The 16,886-nt window shown below is 36.9% G+C and overlaps 1 protein-coding gene across 2 annotated transcripts in view; it reads right to left on the bottom strand.

Moving 5' to 3' along the window:
* OGA (O-GlcNAcase) overlaps positions 1–16,651 on the bottom strand; it is a 41,368-nt gene extending 24,717 nt beyond the window's left edge. The window contains exons 1-8 of one of the 2 annotated variants that reach the window (XR_015698047.1): positions 16,170–16,651; positions 11,431–11,482; positions 8,631–8,728; positions 5,195–5,325; positions 4,564–4,735; positions 1,842–1,940; positions 1,403–1,687; positions 401–559 (exon numbers count right to left, since the gene is read on the bottom strand). Coding sequence is in view for 1 of the 2 variants with exons in the window: in XM_014066731.2 (XP_013922206.2) it covers positions 401–559; positions 1,403–1,687; positions 1,842–1,940; positions 4,564–4,735; positions 5,195–5,325; positions 8,631–8,728; positions 11,431–11,482; positions 16,170–16,395 (1,222 nt within the window). In the remaining variant the exon portion in view is untranslated. The remainder of the gene's footprint in view (positions 1–400; positions 560–1,402; positions 1,688–1,841; positions 1,941–4,563; positions 4,736–5,194; positions 5,326–8,630; positions 8,729–11,430; positions 11,483–16,169) is intronic. The other variant, XM_014066731.2, reaches the window with a different exon arrangement.
* Between the last annotated feature and the right edge of the window lie 235 nt (positions 16,652–16,886).

The raw sequence follows: 16,886 nt of genomic DNA, 5'->3' as shown, positions 1-16,886 counted from the left end.
GGTTAATGAAACCAGACATGTTTACTGTAGCTATTTATTATTTATTCTTTTCCCTTTGGAGAAATAGGTACAATTTTGAGACAAAGAGTGAAATGAACTTGCAACTTACTGGATGACTTTAGCTCATCCACTAAATATCCTGATCAAACCTTTCTTGAAATAATCTTGAGGTAAAATGAAAGATTGTCATGTATGCTCCCATAAAATTCCCAATGGGAAAATAGAATATACTGTAAATATAATGCAAAATAAATAATATATCATTTTAAACTAAAATAATAGCACAGGAATTTCCTTTAGCGTTTTGTTTCCCGAGAGCATGAAAGTCACTGTTCATCTGAAGAACATTCTTCATTCCATTTAAGCTTAAAGCTGAAACAAAGCTATAAATCTTTCTTACTGCTATATTGATGAGGTACTGCAAATTCCTGCAACCATTCTGTTAGTGATAACTTCAAAGCCATCTGTGGGCTGTAGAGAACATCTGTTTCAATATCTTCATCACTTCCTTCATTTTCTAATTTAATCTGGATTGACACTGTACTGTCTTCAGTGTCAGCTGCAGAAAACACAGGAAATAGCATATTAAATGGTGAAAGCTACAATCAAAATTGCTGTGTTTGCATTTAAATAGAACTCCTTTAATCGTTAATACCACCTGCCATTTTAAGAAGATTAATATAATTCTGCATTAAAGTAACATAATTTGCAATTGTTGTAAAGTTTGACCTTTAAAGTTATTAAACTGGCTATGCAAGGCAGTCCTACAGCAGCCAGATAAAATCTGCTCCAAATTAATAATTCCAGAATAGATAGAATGTGGGTGTTTTGCATAAAAATAAACTGGATATTAAAAGCCTAACAATTTCTAATCTGCATCTTTGTCAAATGATTGATCTAATAAGAAACCGGTGTCTAAACTGTAATCATGTTCACTAATAACATTTATTAATTTCTTTTGTTTATTTTCCCCTTTCATTATTCTTCTTTTTCAACATGCTCGGAAGCTTCATTAATATCAGCTCTGGGGAGCCACCATATGCCAAATGTCAGCTATAATTTTAAGCCAGTAAACCCAGGTCATGTTACATGTTTAATTAAGCATTATCTGGACGATTTCTGAGCATTGCATTTCATTCTTTACCATAGTTGGTAAAGAGTTAACAGCCTTTTTAAATATTAACTAGATTGCAAAATTTTCCTTGCCAACTATCAACAATGTATTTTCATGTTAGACAATGCATCATATTTCCTAAAGAAACCCATTTTATTTGAATGTAAATCTTCCTATAAATCTTTGTTTGCCATCCAGAGTTGATTTCAGTGAGCAGCTATATAAATTAGATACATAAATAAACATTATTACACAAGACAGTGTGCATTATCAATTCAATCAACTCACTCATCACAACATCTTTCCTCACTCCATTCATGTTGGATTTGTACCAAGTTGCAAGAGTGTGAATTGCAACAAAATTAGCTTCAAATTCACAGTTTGGATTAGTCAGGACCCCTTTTAAGCGTGGTATGAGTTCTGTTGATCGGCCTTTATAGGGCCCAAGAAACAGTCTTTTCTGATCGTAATCATTAGCATGAATGTTGTCCCAGATAACAGGAGCTCTGCGAATTATTTTTGAAACCTCCTCAATAGACTCCACTGAAATGTCTTTAGATACCACTTTGGGACCTAAAATGGAAATAGGTGGGTTAAAAAAATGTGGACATGGTTTATTCAAAAGTAATATTTAAATAACATTTTAAAATTACACTAAACTTTCATTTTAAAAGGTTAAATTGAGCTGGTAATCTTGCTCAAATTAGAGCAGAATACTGATGCTCACCTGTCCATAATACATCAATTGCTAGTAGCAGTTTTTCTCCTACAGTTCGCAAGTAAGGAGACTGAGCAACATTTGGATAACAGAAAGTGCCACAATATTCTGGAAGAGAGGGGAAAAAAACATTTTTAAGTTGAAAGCCCAAAACAGGCAGAGTACTTCCAGGTACTGATAGATATCCTGCCAAGAGAATTACTGTAAGTATTGGAAATCAGATATACAAACTATGTATCTATATATCTTAATATTACCTAAAGTTGCCTAAATATTTATAATATAATCACACTGCAAGATGAACAGCATATAACTTTAATAAATAAACAAATAAAAATAATATACAGACAAAAAAATAAGCATCAATATTGTATTTTGAATGAATTGAGAACAACTCCAAGAACAGAATAGACATTCTGGCTATTATTTTAGAGATTCTAGAAGTTTATTCTCAGAATTTTTTAAGTAAAGTGAGCTTTCAGTGTTAAAAATAGGATATACAAAATATTCCATGCACAAAATGATCCTTGCAAACAAGAAACATGTTCATTTACTCCACATTTTTGGATCTTTTCATAGTAGATATAAATTTAGATAATTTATAAATATCTAAATTATAACTTGATAGTTTTGTCAATTGTTCCAGAAACATGAAAACAATAAATATTTCAAGAAAAAAATATTTTAAGCTTTCAAACTTGCAAGTTTTTTCTGAATTCTAAGAAACATATGAAGACGTGAAAAACTATTCCTAGAACAAGCAATGTAAAGCATATACCCAATTTTATAATTAACAGCTGTATTAATTTTGTAACTGTAATAAATATGGTATAGCATAGTGAAAGATGTTTTACCTCTGTAACTTTATAGGCTGAAAGGGAATTTAAAAATTAAAAATATATGTCCAGTTACTTTATCTTCTCTATTTTTTTGTAAATTTGTTAAAATCCAATGAATTATGCAGTGAAAAAGTCAGAAATAACACATCACCAGATCTTGGTGTGCCCCCCCCCGCGCCCCCCCAGACTGTCTTGCTAGGGTTGAATTGGAGCTGGCTGGTTCCTATCCAAACTCTCCACCATTGTATCAGAAATGAAATAGCATCACTTGCCCAGCTAGAAATTGAGAGGTATAACTGGGTATCATCAACATACTGATGGGAGCATACCCTGTGCTGGCAAATGACCTTAACCAGTGGTTTCATGTAGATAATAAAGAGGAGCATCAAAAGATCCAAACTCTGAAACATTGTCAGGTGCAAGAAATCAGAAGCCAGTACAGAGATCAAAAGCATTGCAAGTTTATTCCATGCTACTGTCAAGGCAAATTGGCACCAGATAAGCACCAATGGATTTCAGGGGTTGGGGTAGGGGTGGACTTAGATCTCTTTCGGGGGCAGGGGAATCACTTATTATTCCCTAAGAAGGGACAATGGTATACATTGAATAGGCTACTGGAATTAATGATGTTCAGGCTTCAACCAACATACCACTGCAGCTATGCCTCATATCAGTCTACAGCTTTGTAGAACTTCCAAAGGATGGCTAAAGGCAACTCTATGACCTATTGGCTGGATCCTTTCTATCATGTCACAACTGAAGAAGCTCTCCTTGTGCCTCTTCTACTATAGAAATAGATATTGTGATTTCATATAGGATCTCTAGCAGAAAACGAACACCAACTCAGTACAGCAAAAAGATAAGGAAGAGGAGCCATCCAGGCTAGAAGGGGAGAGAGTAAAGAGAGAAAACAAACAGTATTACCATCTACTTTAGAGACTGAGAAAGCTGCTTCATCTTCTGCTCCTTTTTATTTCCTATTGCCTGTTGACTGAAATGAAGGTGAGAAGAAAGAAGGCCTCTCCTTTTTATCAGAATGCAAAGCTGAGTCAAGACAGGCTACTTTCCAAGATGTAGGAGTCTTAATATGCCTGTTTTCTGCTCCATCCTTCGTGGATAACTAGCCTTTCATATAAATTATAATAAAAGCCCTTCCAGAGTAACAACTTTGATAGCATTAAAGATTATCTGCTCTTTGTAAACATTGTTTTCAATGTCTTCCAAAAGATCAGTTGATGAATATAGTTACTGGAGTGAATAGAGAAAAGATCCCACCCCCCCAATTTGGGGATTCAATGTTGGGGGAGATGTCAATCTCACAACAGTGTATGTTTCTAATATTAATCAAAGATGTAGAGACAAAGGCTGTGATATTATAAAGTAGTCATCTAGCAACAACATAAATGTCTACAAAAAAAGATAAAATGATTAAATACAACAGAATAATTGGCTATTCTATTTTTATTTATTTATATATCATGTATCATATTTCTACAAACTGCAATTACAAGATTCTCAGAGATGCACAATAACAATCAACCAAGCATTGGTTGCAGATAACATTGCTCTGAAATGAGCTATAAATAATCTATGTACATGACCCCTCAAGGAATCAGGAAGGGAATCCAAGCAACAAGTGGTTGAGTATGTATCAGAGAGCACCATCTTCACTTTCTGTGAGTCCGTAGGCTAACATGACTTCCAAGTAACATGTCAAGGTGCTTCATCACCACAGAATCTGTCCATGAAGAATCAAGAGATTGCCCACCTGAATAACTATCAGCAAGGGATCGTGCAAACTGGTCAGAGAGTTCAGGTGGACCTCTACTTGATGCACCATCCTAAAAGGGAGTTGCCTTTCCTATGATTCAGAATTTGACTTAGCAGCTTACCTGTGGGGCAGAAGAGGAATGTTTCTGGTTCTCCTAGATACTGATAGATTTCATTGGTGATTGAAATCTGAGCATGGGCAAAGGAGCTGAACACTTCTTTATCTGCTGCACACATATTGTGATCAATGTCATCAAACAATAATGCAAAACATTTGCAACCAAACTGAGAAACCTAAAAGAAAGACAAAATTCTGAGCACTGAAATTAAGAATTAGCAAACCTATTCCAATGGTAATTTATTTTATTTTTACCTCTATAGTTTAGGTTAAAAATAACCTCACTCCCTAGCCAAGACTCCCCCCCCCTATTTCAATTGCACATAGGTTTACACAGGAAGAATAAAGGAAGAAAAGAAAAACAGAATATTGCTTGATAGTATTTAATAAGTATATACAATAAATTTCAAGCCTGTTCGCTATAAAAATAACTACAATTGTTCTGATTATTTCATTCATGTCAAATTTCCATTGCTGCAACAATAGGCCTAAGCTGCAACCAATAATCCATATTGCAAGTTAGCAAAATAGTGCCCAGTATTTCAAACAATGCTTCCTATGAATAGTTATAATTACACTTTAATTATGATATCATTAACATTTTAAACAACATAATATGCACAAATGGTCAATACCTGATCTAGCTTGCGTTTCAATGTAGATACTTCTTTAGGGTTTGAGAAAGTAATATCAAGACCAGGAGAAATGGCATAAATAAATTCTATCTCATATTCTTGAGCTGCTGCAATCAGAGTCATGAGCTGTTCTAGAAATACAAACCAATTATTTTAACAATAATTGACCATGTTAATTTATTTCATCAAATTAAATATATTGTGATAATATATATATACATAGCATATAGTGCATTTAAATATACTATATACGTCATGTTGAATATATTACTATGAATTGTAGATAACTGGTTTTATTTTTATATATTTTAAAAGTGATTAAGAAATATATTGGGGTTTGCAAAGAATATTAAGCTAGTTATTACAAATGGCTGGAGAAGCCTATTGTAATACTGAAACACCTTTGATGTAAGGGAGGACGATCCTTTTGATGAATTATGATTTCTGGGTTACATTCAATTAGGTAAACAACTTTCTGATGAAGTTGCGTGGGTATCAGTTGCGTTGAAGGAAGTTTGGCAAGTAAGTAATTCTATGTTGTAGTTATTTTGTATTGCAATATATTATAACCCATTTAGCAGTAGCATTTAGTCTTATATAGCGTTTTACAGCCCTCCCTAACCTGTTTACAGTAAGTTTATTGGTCCCAACAATTAGGGTCTTCATTTTACCGACCTCGGAAGGATGGAATGCTGAGTCAACCTTGAACCTGGTGAGATTTAAACTGCCAAATTGCAGTCAGCCAGAAGTAACCTGCAGTACTGCACTCTAACCACTGCACCACCGTGGCTCATATGATTTTGATGCAAGTTTTTTTTTAATGTGCAGGTGAATTTAACTATTACATTTGGTTTATATGGGTAACTTTTCTTGGACTTTGGGTGCGCACACACACACACACAAACACATATAATATAATGTTTTCGTAGATTTTCACGGGTATAGGTATGCTGGTCTTGTTGTATTTGGGTCATTTTCCGTGTAAGATTGCAATATCCAAAAAATAGTTTGGTATTTGCTTCTTGTACTAAAATGATTCCATCAAATGTGTGGTTGTTTAGGTTATTTGGTTTTCTATCTGTTCTTTTTTGATTATGCTATAGGTTGGTTGTATTAACATCTTAAAAGGAGGGGTCTCATTCAGGTCCCTTTGATCTGTTGGTAAATTTAATAATTGAACTGGTATGTCAATGAGTTTCAGTATCTTGATTTTTCTATATTCCATTAGACTGTGATTGCTTAATTAGCTAATTTGAAGTCAACTGATTTTGCTACTGTCTTTTTTCACTTTCTCAATATATTGTACTAGTACACTGATAGTGAATCTATGACACGCATGTCAAGGACACACATCACAATATTTTGGGTGGCACACCAGTGTTTACGAACACCTGACAACAACTATTTTTGAAAGCACATCTCATGCTCACAATATTTTTGGAGGCTGCAGAGATTGCATAAGAATGGGTGAACGTGCTTTTGTGTGAACTCTGGTGCCTCTGAAAAATCAAACAGGGAGAACAGGGCATGCTTTTCCACTATTTTTGGAGGTTGCAAAGGCCACAGGAAACCATTCTCCACAGCTGCTTCAAGAACAAAGGCCCCATGCAACCTGAAGCTGCCATGAGTAGGCCATAAGAGACTGTCAACAGAACGAGAACATCACCTGAAAACAAGAGGTGCAGAGCAGATCTTGGTGTTCTAACACATGGGTAGAATTGCTTCTCTTTTGTTTGGGGGATGGAATGACACACCAGCAAAGTGAAGTGAGAGATTTTCTTAAGTTTTGACATGCAAGCCCAAAAGGTTTGCCATCACTGTATTAATGGAATGGTGGAGTGTTTGCAGCCATTTAACCCAGGTAGTGTATTAACAGACTGCCTCATGCAGCAACCTTTCACAGTTATTCTGATGCTAAAAAAGTAACTTTATGACCAATACCTGCATTTATAATCTTTGCAGCACTTTTACTCATGTGACTGCCACTTGTCAGTATGTTCTGTCCTGTACATGAACCTCCCCCCCCCCCTTTTAAAACAGCAGATAGATTGGAGAGGAAGGGATTGCAATAAGCAGGCACACATTGGGGAACACACATCAAAATGAACGCAATGGTCCCAATAGCCCTGAGCACACTTAGAGCCATAAGCCCACTACATATACAGCCCAATGTATTTCCCTTTGTGTACCGGCTTATTCTATTGTAATCTCTTCCTCTCCAATCTCTCTGCTTGGGGCGGGGTGGTGGTGTTTATGGGTCAGGCACAGTAAAGATTACAAGGGTGATCATTCCAAAGGGCAGAAATGTAGAGAAATAAGAAGCTGAAGTAAAATTGTTAAGAGGCAAACAAAAGCGTGAAAACTGATTACTATAGTCTTGTCAGTTACAGATAGCAGCTGTGAGCTGGGGGAAACATTCTAGAGAGGGGAAATACTGTAGGAAACGGTCACATGATTTCCTACTTAACTGTTTCACTTAAAGACAGAGCTGTGGGTCCCAACTATGATTACTAAACAAATACTATCTGTAAACCTTTATTTTTCCCTGATCGGTTCTTTTGGTAAGTTGTACGCCGAGATGCCCAGCTATATGTTTGTATGACAGAATATGTCAGAGTACATTTGTGTAGTTTTGGTTGATTGCAGACACACATAAATTTATATTCAAATTAGGCACGGATTATAGCATGCGTATTTTGGAAACACATTAGGAAGATGTGTTATATTAATGTTACATCGGCTTTGGGCTTTCAGAGCCAGAAAAGATGTCAGCTAGAAGCACAGGCTCCACAGCATTGTGCTCTTCGCCTTTTTCCATTTGAAAGACATTACAAAGTTGACATGGTTACATATGGTTTTTCTTTCCTGGTATTATAGCAACACATCTGTTGATATATAATACAAAAAACCCTGTAAGCCTGACAAGTGCCAGAATGAGAACTGAACAAAGGGATGGGAGAATGAATAATGAAATACAGGTAAGTCTCAGCTTACAATCAATTCTTCAGTGACCAAAGTTATGCTGATGCTGAAGTGGTACTTACAACTGATCCTTGATGTTTCAGCCATTGCAGCTAGCATCCTAGCAGTCATGCAACTGCATTTTTAACATTCCCTGCTGCTTTCCCACAAGCAGGGTTAGCTTAAAACAGCATGCAGGAAATTGGAAATTGTGGTCACATGAGGCCATTTGAAAACATGCATACTTTTCATTTAACATGGCAACTGGGACTGCCAGAATTGCCATCCTTAAGCTGCACAGTTACATGACATCACATTTTGCGATCCCATTGTTCAGTATTGATAATCCCAGTGAAAATTGTTATTGAATGTTGAGGACTACCTATAAATAATGTTCATTTATGCTAAGATAACACTGTTCTTTCATTATCACTTCTTACTGAATAACTTTTAAAAATACAAAGAGGTTAATTACCAGCTTCCTCTACGGAATACATTTCTCGCCAAAACATACGGTGCTTGTAGTCATCTTTTGGAGCATATAGGTAAGTATTTAGTCCCCATTTCTGAAGTCTATAAGGTTAAAAGATTTTATAAAAAGTATAAAGATGAGAATGGAACTGCTCTTCAACTATGTTGTAATTACCAGTTGTAATACTATTTATACAATACTATACAATGGATATAAAAGTAAACACACCCTTGTTAATACCAGATTTTTGAGATTAAAAAAAATTACATCGATAAATTACTTCAGAATTTTTTCCACCTTTAATAAAACATATAAATCAAACAATTCAATTGAAAATCAAACTGAAATCTTTTAGAGGAAAAAATAAAAATCTTACAATGTGTTGCATCCAACTACCATATTTTTTGCACTATGACGCACTCCCCCCCCTCCAAAAAAAGTGAGTGGAAATGTCTGTGCATCTAATATAGTGAATATTGTGCCAAGGGGAGGGAGGTTGGTGCAGCAGCTGTATTTGTTGCCACTGCCTGTCACCACTGCTGCTATTTGCCACCACCAGGGAACACTGGAGTTTTTGCTACCAAGCAGCTGATTGGCGGTTGGATCATCGCCGCCGATGATCCCCGCTGCCTGGAACAACTGATCAACAATATACCGGGAGGCTGATCCAACCGCCAATCAGCTCCTCAGCAGTGAAGGCTCCAGCGTTCCCCAATAGAGGCAGCGTACACGGAGGAGGCAGGCTGTTTGCTGCAAAGTGTTTGCTAGCCAGATGAATTCCGGATGGATGCTGGGAGGCAGAGGCAGCTTTTTTTTCTTGTTTTCCTCCTCTAAAGCTAATGTGCTTCTTATGGCCCGGGGTGTTTTATAGTGTGAAAAATACGGTAATACTTCATTGAAGCACCTTTTTATTTTATGACAGCCTTCAGTTTTTGGGGGTAGGAACCTATCTTGCCTTAGGAATCTTTGTCTACTCTTCCTTGCACAAATTCTCCAAATCTGTCAGATTATGAGTGCATTTCCTGTGCACAGCCCTCTTCAGGTCACGGCATAGAAAGGTCAAATCATTACTATTTGTCAAAGGAAAAAAATAATTGTTTCCCAAATTGTTTCAAGGCCAGGAGCTGAATAAACATTGTGGAAACAGATTTCATAGTATCATAGATGCAACAGAAAAAAAACCCTATATCAACAAAATGTAATATAGAATACTAAGATACTAAAAATACTAAGAAAAAATCAGAAAGTTCCAGTAGATTGCTTGATATAATGTCCCAGACTATTCATAACTTTAAAAACCAACAACCAGCTCTTTGAAATAGGATGAAAATTTCAGTAAAGGAACCCTCACTGAATATTACAGTGACTTATTTAAAAGCTAGAACAATGTGATTAATAGCAGTCAAGAATATGTAGACAGTTTATAAATTGGAGCTGAATAAATCATTCCGGACAATAGATATCACTTCAGATTACTGATATTATTCGTATTTCATATTATTGAGTCATTCCAATCTGGCAGCATTACCAACCCACATACTTAATATTGCAAAGAGAGAACTCTGTTCCTAACAGGCATTTCTATAACCAATTTAGCATACTAATGATTTGCATTATTACCAATTTAGCATTATGATCTGATCTTATCTTGATTAAGCTTATTATGGTAAAGTCTTGAGTTGCCAAAAATAAGAATCGTAGTTGAATTAAATTTTATTTCAGCAGAATACTCCCAAGAAGGGTATTTATTGTGGTTGGAGGCAATGAAAAAATGGTTCCACCACAAAAGCGCGTAGGACAAAATCGCGCTCGACAAAAGCGCGCTGTGATGTCATCACAGCGCAACGAAAAAGATCGAAAAAATGTAAAAATAAAGCTAAAACCTTCCCCTAACCCCCCCAAACCTAACCCTAAACCTAACCCTAAACCTAACTCTTAACCTAACCCTAAACCTAACCCTAAACCTAACCGTTAAAGTAACGAAAAACGTAACGCTAACCCTTATCCTAACGCTAACGCTAACGCTCTAAAGCTAACCCTAACCCTTAACCTAACCCTAACCCTTACCTTTATGTGAATCGGCTTGCTTTAATTTAATTTTTATTAATTTTTATTTGAATTTTTCGATCTTTTTCGTCGCGCTGTGATGACGTCAAAGGCGCGATTTTGTCGATCGCGCTTTTGCCGTCCGCGCTTTTGACGGGTCACGGAAAAAATATGTATCACATTAGTGAAGGATGGGACATCCTTTAAGCGGTTTACAGAGTCACCATATTGCCCCCACAGTCTGGGTCCTCATTTTACCCACCTCGGAAGGATGGAAGGCTGAGTCAACCTTGAGCCGGTGAGATTAGAACCGCTGAACTGCAGATAGCAGTCAGCTGAAGTGGCCTGCAGTACTGCACTCTAACCACTGCGCCACCTCGGCTCTATGTCCCTAACATCAACAGCATTGCCCCAATTTCTCCATACCACTTGAAACCAATGTAATCCATTGGAATGTGAAATACAATTTTGAAGCATAAGGTACACTATTGCTTGAACTTTATTTGCTTGAACCTGCTTTAAAAAAAAAAATTAAGGGAAGAAAAAGTAAAAGCAGTTTTATGCTTTTAAACCATAAGTAATGGATTTATTAATCATAAAGTGACATCCATTTATAAATCTTTTACAAATTAGCAAAGACAAGAATTACAGAATTTTGTTTATTATTTGATTCTCTAAATCTATGATTTAATTGCATTTTTGGACAACAAAATAATTACATAGCATAAAACTGCAGAACAAGCACGATGTCATATACCTTCTAAAAAGCTCCTTTCTCTGTTCCATAACCCAAGGTCTTCCATAAAAACCTGTAAGAAATATTGAAGGTATAAATTTAAGTATTACAATGATTTTGAAATAATCAACCTCCACAACAGAAAGCTTTGAGCAAATGCTTGTTTTCATAATATTCATATGAAATAGAATTTATAATCTTGCTTTGCCTAACTAATTTCTGCACCTGTGAGAAATAGTTGAAACATATTTTATATAAACAGATGTAACAGCAGATGGGAGTGTACTACTTTGAAGAACAACACTGGAATTTAGGAATTTTCCTGGATTAAATGCTACTTAAAATGGTTTAGATTATACTAGCAGCCAAAAATTATTTGCCCTTCTTATAACTCTATGCTAAACAAGTACTTTATTTGAAGATGTTTGATCTTAACCTCAGTTACCCAAGCATATCTGGCAAGAACATTTTAATATGCTGTATGACCGCAAAACTTCTCTTAATTTGATCAGGGCCACATAATTGTTTTTTTTACTGTGTCATGTGAATTATTTTTCAAAAGTGTAATTATTACTGAAGTTTTTTTGAACTGTTATTTGAAACACTGCTTCATCCATATTACTTACCAATAGTTTAAGATTCATGAGAGTATTCCTTCTCACAAACCCATACTATAAAGTACTTAAGATGGGTGAGATAAATATTTTCTGTAGCAATAGCACCCTGTTTTAGTAATGTATTAAACTAGAATCTAAAAGATTCTATCATTTTATTTTTTGAAAAAAGGTAAATGATTCATCTGTATTTGGGTGTTTTATTAGATTGCCGAATTGTCAGTTTTTAGTTATTTTATTTATTAGATTTTTATCCTCCCTTTATTACCATATAAGTAACTCAAAGCAGCATAGATAATGCTCCTTGCTCCTCCTATTTTCCCCGCAACAACTCTATGAGATGAATTGGGCTGAGAATGTGTGACTGGCCCATAGTCACCCAGCTTTTTTTGATTACTGTATTTTTCAGCGTATAAGAGGCACCTTTTTTCCTCAAAAAGGAGGCTGAAAATCTGGGTGCGTCTTATACATTGAATACAGCATTTTTTTGCCTCCCAAAGCCCTGCCCCTTCACAAAAATGGCTCTGCATACCCTTATGGAGGCTTTCAGACAGCTTCTGGGGGCTGGGGAGGGCAGAAATGAGCAAACAAATGTGCCTTTTTTGTCGTCGTCCCCCCAGACCCCAGCAGCACTCTATAAGCCTCCATAAGGCTATGCATGCAATTTTTTTTGACAAAAAACGGGCCCATTTTCATGAAAAATGGGCCATTTTTTGCTCATTCCCCCCCCCCGAGCACCCAACAAGCCCGCCCCCCCAAGGCTATTCATGCCTTTTATTTGAAAAAAGGGGCCCATTTTCGTGAAAAACAGGCCGTTTTGAGTTTCAGAGTGCAAAAAGATTTTTTTTTCCTTTTGGAAAGCTCTTTAACTGATTGATGAGAATTACATTGATCAAGTGCTGTGCGAGCAGAAACAAGTCATAGGTGCTGCAGGTTGTCAGCAATTTCCTTTTCCAGCACATGGATAAATACACCTGGAAACATCTACCTACCTACTCTCTCTCTCTCCCTACCTACCTACTGTATTTCTCTCTCTTTCTCTCCCTCTCTATCTACCTACCTACATTTTTTTTAAAATTTGCCTCTTTAAAACCTTGGTGTGTATTATACTCTGATGGGTCTTATACTCCAAAAAATACAGTAATTTTATCTTAGGCAGATAAAGGCAAATTGAAGATGCTTATCATTTAAAAAAAATAAAATAAACAATAACACTCAAGAAATTATGGGAAGATTCATTTAAAAAGGTCATTCAGTTAAGTTTTGCCCTAAGCAGTTTAGAGCTCTATAAATGAATTGAGCTCAAAGGCAACCTTGATTAAGGCTAATTCAAAACTGTTATTACACATCCTGTAAAACACATATCAGTCAACAATATAACTGCCATATTTTGTATTACCTGTACAGTACTTTTTAAACACTTCAGGGAAGCCCTATATAACAAAAATAAACACTTAAGGTATATTAAGGAATATACAGCTGCCACCTGATCTTCCAACAGTAGCCTCAGAGCCAACATTATTGCAAAATTGCACATACACTTCAGGAATACACTAATAGTAAGGTTTAATGATTTAAAAGGCACTGGAGAATTAATCTATATAAATTATTATGATTACATAAGAACATCCTCCAACCTTTCCTGTATAAAAATTATTCACTAGGATTTGTCCCAATGAATAAAAATTAATAAGGTTTTGAAACAATGTCTATCTGAAAACCTGTTCTAATGACATTGGCATTAGTTACCATAGCCACATCTTCTACCACAGACCTCCATGTGGCTACTAGGCTAGAAAGAATGAATCAAAATGTTAACATTGTTACAAGTCTTGATGTAACTCTCAGATCTTGTTCTGATCTTGTTTTGATACTAAGTTGTCCAGCAAACATCCATTAAAAATGGAAGCCTCTAGCATTGTCAGGGTCCTCTAAGGCAGTGTTTTTCAACCTTTTTTGTGCAAAGGCACACTTTTTTCATGAAAAAAATCACGAGGCACACCACCATTAGAAAATGTTAAAAAAATTTAACTCTGTGCCTATATTGACTATATATAAAGTAATTCTCCCACGGCACACCTTACACTATGTCACGGCACACTAGTGTGCCACGGCACAGTGGTTGAAAAACACTGCTCTAAGGTAAAAGTGGAAGAGTATCTTCTCCATGATTCCAAAACCACAGATTATGCTTCTCCGGGTATGTATTTTGTCCTGACTGGATCCATTAGACAGTTTACTTCAACAAGTCTCTTTTTAACTACTAATCTCAAAAATGTGAATATTCAAAATAGGATCACAATCACCATAAGGTGCTCAATCCAAATAGCTAAAGAGACAACTCCATCTCCCAAAACTGGGAGGAGCATCTATTTATATATACATCACTTCACCAACAAAAAAAATGTGTTTTTATTATTTACCATCTTTTTTTAATGGCCATTGTAAATCTATTCTGTATTTTTTCTTCATTCTGTTCATAAAATCCTAGCATAATTCAGAATAAATGCTACTTGTATTACAGAAAGATTATATTAAAATAGATTGAAATCTTTTAAGTTCCTATAGTTATAAGCACAAACATTTCAACAATTGCTAGCATGGGAGGCTGTTATGTTTCTTTCAGGTTGTCAAAACCATATATCTGTCATTTTTATCAAAAGTTTCTTATTCTAAAAAAAAAGCAGGGGGAGGGATTAAATCTATGCATTGTATTCCAGTTTACCTATGCTTTAGCACATTTGCAATTGAATAAACACATACTATATTAAAGTTTCAATTGTTAATAGTATTTTCAATATGGTTTGAAATATACTGGGATTGGTGTAATATTAACTGCACATCTGGAAATATCTGCTAATCATCCAAATTCTATTATTCCTGAATATTGCACAAAGCTATTATTAACCTAGATGCATCTTCCTCCATATTAACCATATTACAATAATTGAACACAAGCTTATTTTTCATCTTTATATAGCACTGCTTTTCTCTGTTTTGATATAAATATTCTGCTATAGCGCAAACCAATAAAACAAACTGTAACTGCAACCAATATGGTTACTATGTGGGTAGAAAGAAAACCAATCCAAGATTTGAATGATATCCTTAGCTAAATGTTTTAGACTCACTCTAGAATAGAAAATAGTACAGTATCTACCCAAAAATATTTCCTAAATCTGCAGTAGTCTATTTTTGTAAGCAAGAGTAATTCTAGTAATTATATCACATGGACCTTTAATATTAAAATACCAATTATGTATTTCACATATCCAATGAAAGCACCTTGAGATTATCATTTTAAAAATAGTCATTGCTTTCAATGTACAGAAAAAACAAATACCAAAGATAACAAAATATCAATACAACATACATATTAGAATTAAAATAAGAAAATCTTAGTATTTTTAGCAATTGGTTAAAACAAACACAAAGAAGATTATTCATCACTTTTGCTTAAGAAAAAGTCTGAGAGAATGAGCAGTTATTATCTAAGATTTTATATCAGGTCTCATAGGCCATCATGGGAGAGCACAAATCTACCTGCATCAACCATGTTTATTAGATGTAGTTAACACTATAGCCTAGTGGGAACAATCTGCTAAATATTCCCAGAAAGTTTGCAGCTCAAATAATCTTCAGAGGACGCACCTACCTCTATATTATTTTGCGTTTTCATCCATGCACCCAACATTAACTTTGGAAACTAACCTAGAAGTTTAATATGATCACTAACATAACTGATCTATATTGCTGTAACCTTTTTTCTAAAAGAAAAAACAAAACAAAAAACGAAACCCCAGCTTGTACACAAAAAGCGCTTCGCAAGCAATTCAATCTGTGACTCTTCTTTTAAAGGCTTCATTTCACGCCCGATGGCATGTCAATCATCGGGCTTCGGCCAAGTTCACAGAAAGCAATCAATTGAAACTGTGGGGCGGGGGAGAGAAAGGAGCCAAGTTAAAACCTCCCCCGCCGCCGCCAGTTTTTACTGCTAGGGCGGAGTCAGGCGCTGCTACACAAAGAGGTGAAGAGTAAGGAAGGCGGGGGAAGCAACGCTTTGTTCGAATGGCGGCTCCTCTTTTTCAGCGCCCTTTCTGGTGACCAGCCCCGGGTCCCTCCCGGGTCCGACCTCTCTGCCATTACCTTCCACAACGCCGCAGAGGAACCGCCGGGCTCCCGCATTGCCCACAGCCCCGGAGCCACTCTCGGGAACCGCTTCTGGGCCCGAGGGGTCCGGTCTTGTCGGGGGCGATTCACTTCGGGGCGAGGAAACGGTCGTAGAAGTAGGAAGGGAGGTGCCCGGAGGTTCCCCCCGCGTCTCGGCCACCATCCCAGCCAGGTCCACTCCGGGGCTCCCGTCCGCCGCCATCGCCCTTCCCTGCACTCTAACCAGGGTAGGCTGCGCTTGCGCGGAGAAAACCAGCCCCAACTGGTCTAAGCCGGAACCAACCGCTCCGCAACCTCGATTTCCAACCGGGGCCGCGGTTGCTGAGCACGTGCAGCTCCACCTCTCTTCCTTCCGCGCGCCAGCCAGAGACACGGATGGCGAACGAAGCACTCACGCACAACACTGGCTTCAAGAGAACGAACGGACTGTTGGAAGGGTGGGGGCAGAACTGACGGGAAAACCTTACAGCGCAGGCGTGAGGGGTTCGCAGGCTACTAACTGCGCATGCTTAACAGGGTCAGAGGCGCAGGGACGCGCCTGTACGCACGCGCGAAAAATGAAGCTTCGCTGTACTGCGCATGTGACAGGCGTTGGCTTCGCAGCGAGGCGTTACAGCGCATGCGTGGTTAGCGGACAGACTCCGGGGACGGTACGGCGCAAGTGAGAAGGAAAATAAACAAAGTCGCCGGCGT

Source organism: Thamnophis sirtalis, unplaced genomic scaffold (assembly GCF_051295495.1).
Source record: "Thamnophis sirtalis isolate CommonGarterSnake01/CBP01778 unplaced genomic scaffold, rThaSir2_p1.2 scaffold_11, whole genome shotgun sequence".
In the NCBI taxonomy this organism is placed as follows: domain Eukaryota; kingdom Metazoa; phylum Chordata; class Lepidosauria; order Squamata; family Natricidae; genus Thamnophis; species Thamnophis sirtalis.
The sequence above is the reverse complement of the archived record's forward strand: the minus strand, read 5'-3'. Positions and strand labels throughout refer to the sequence as shown.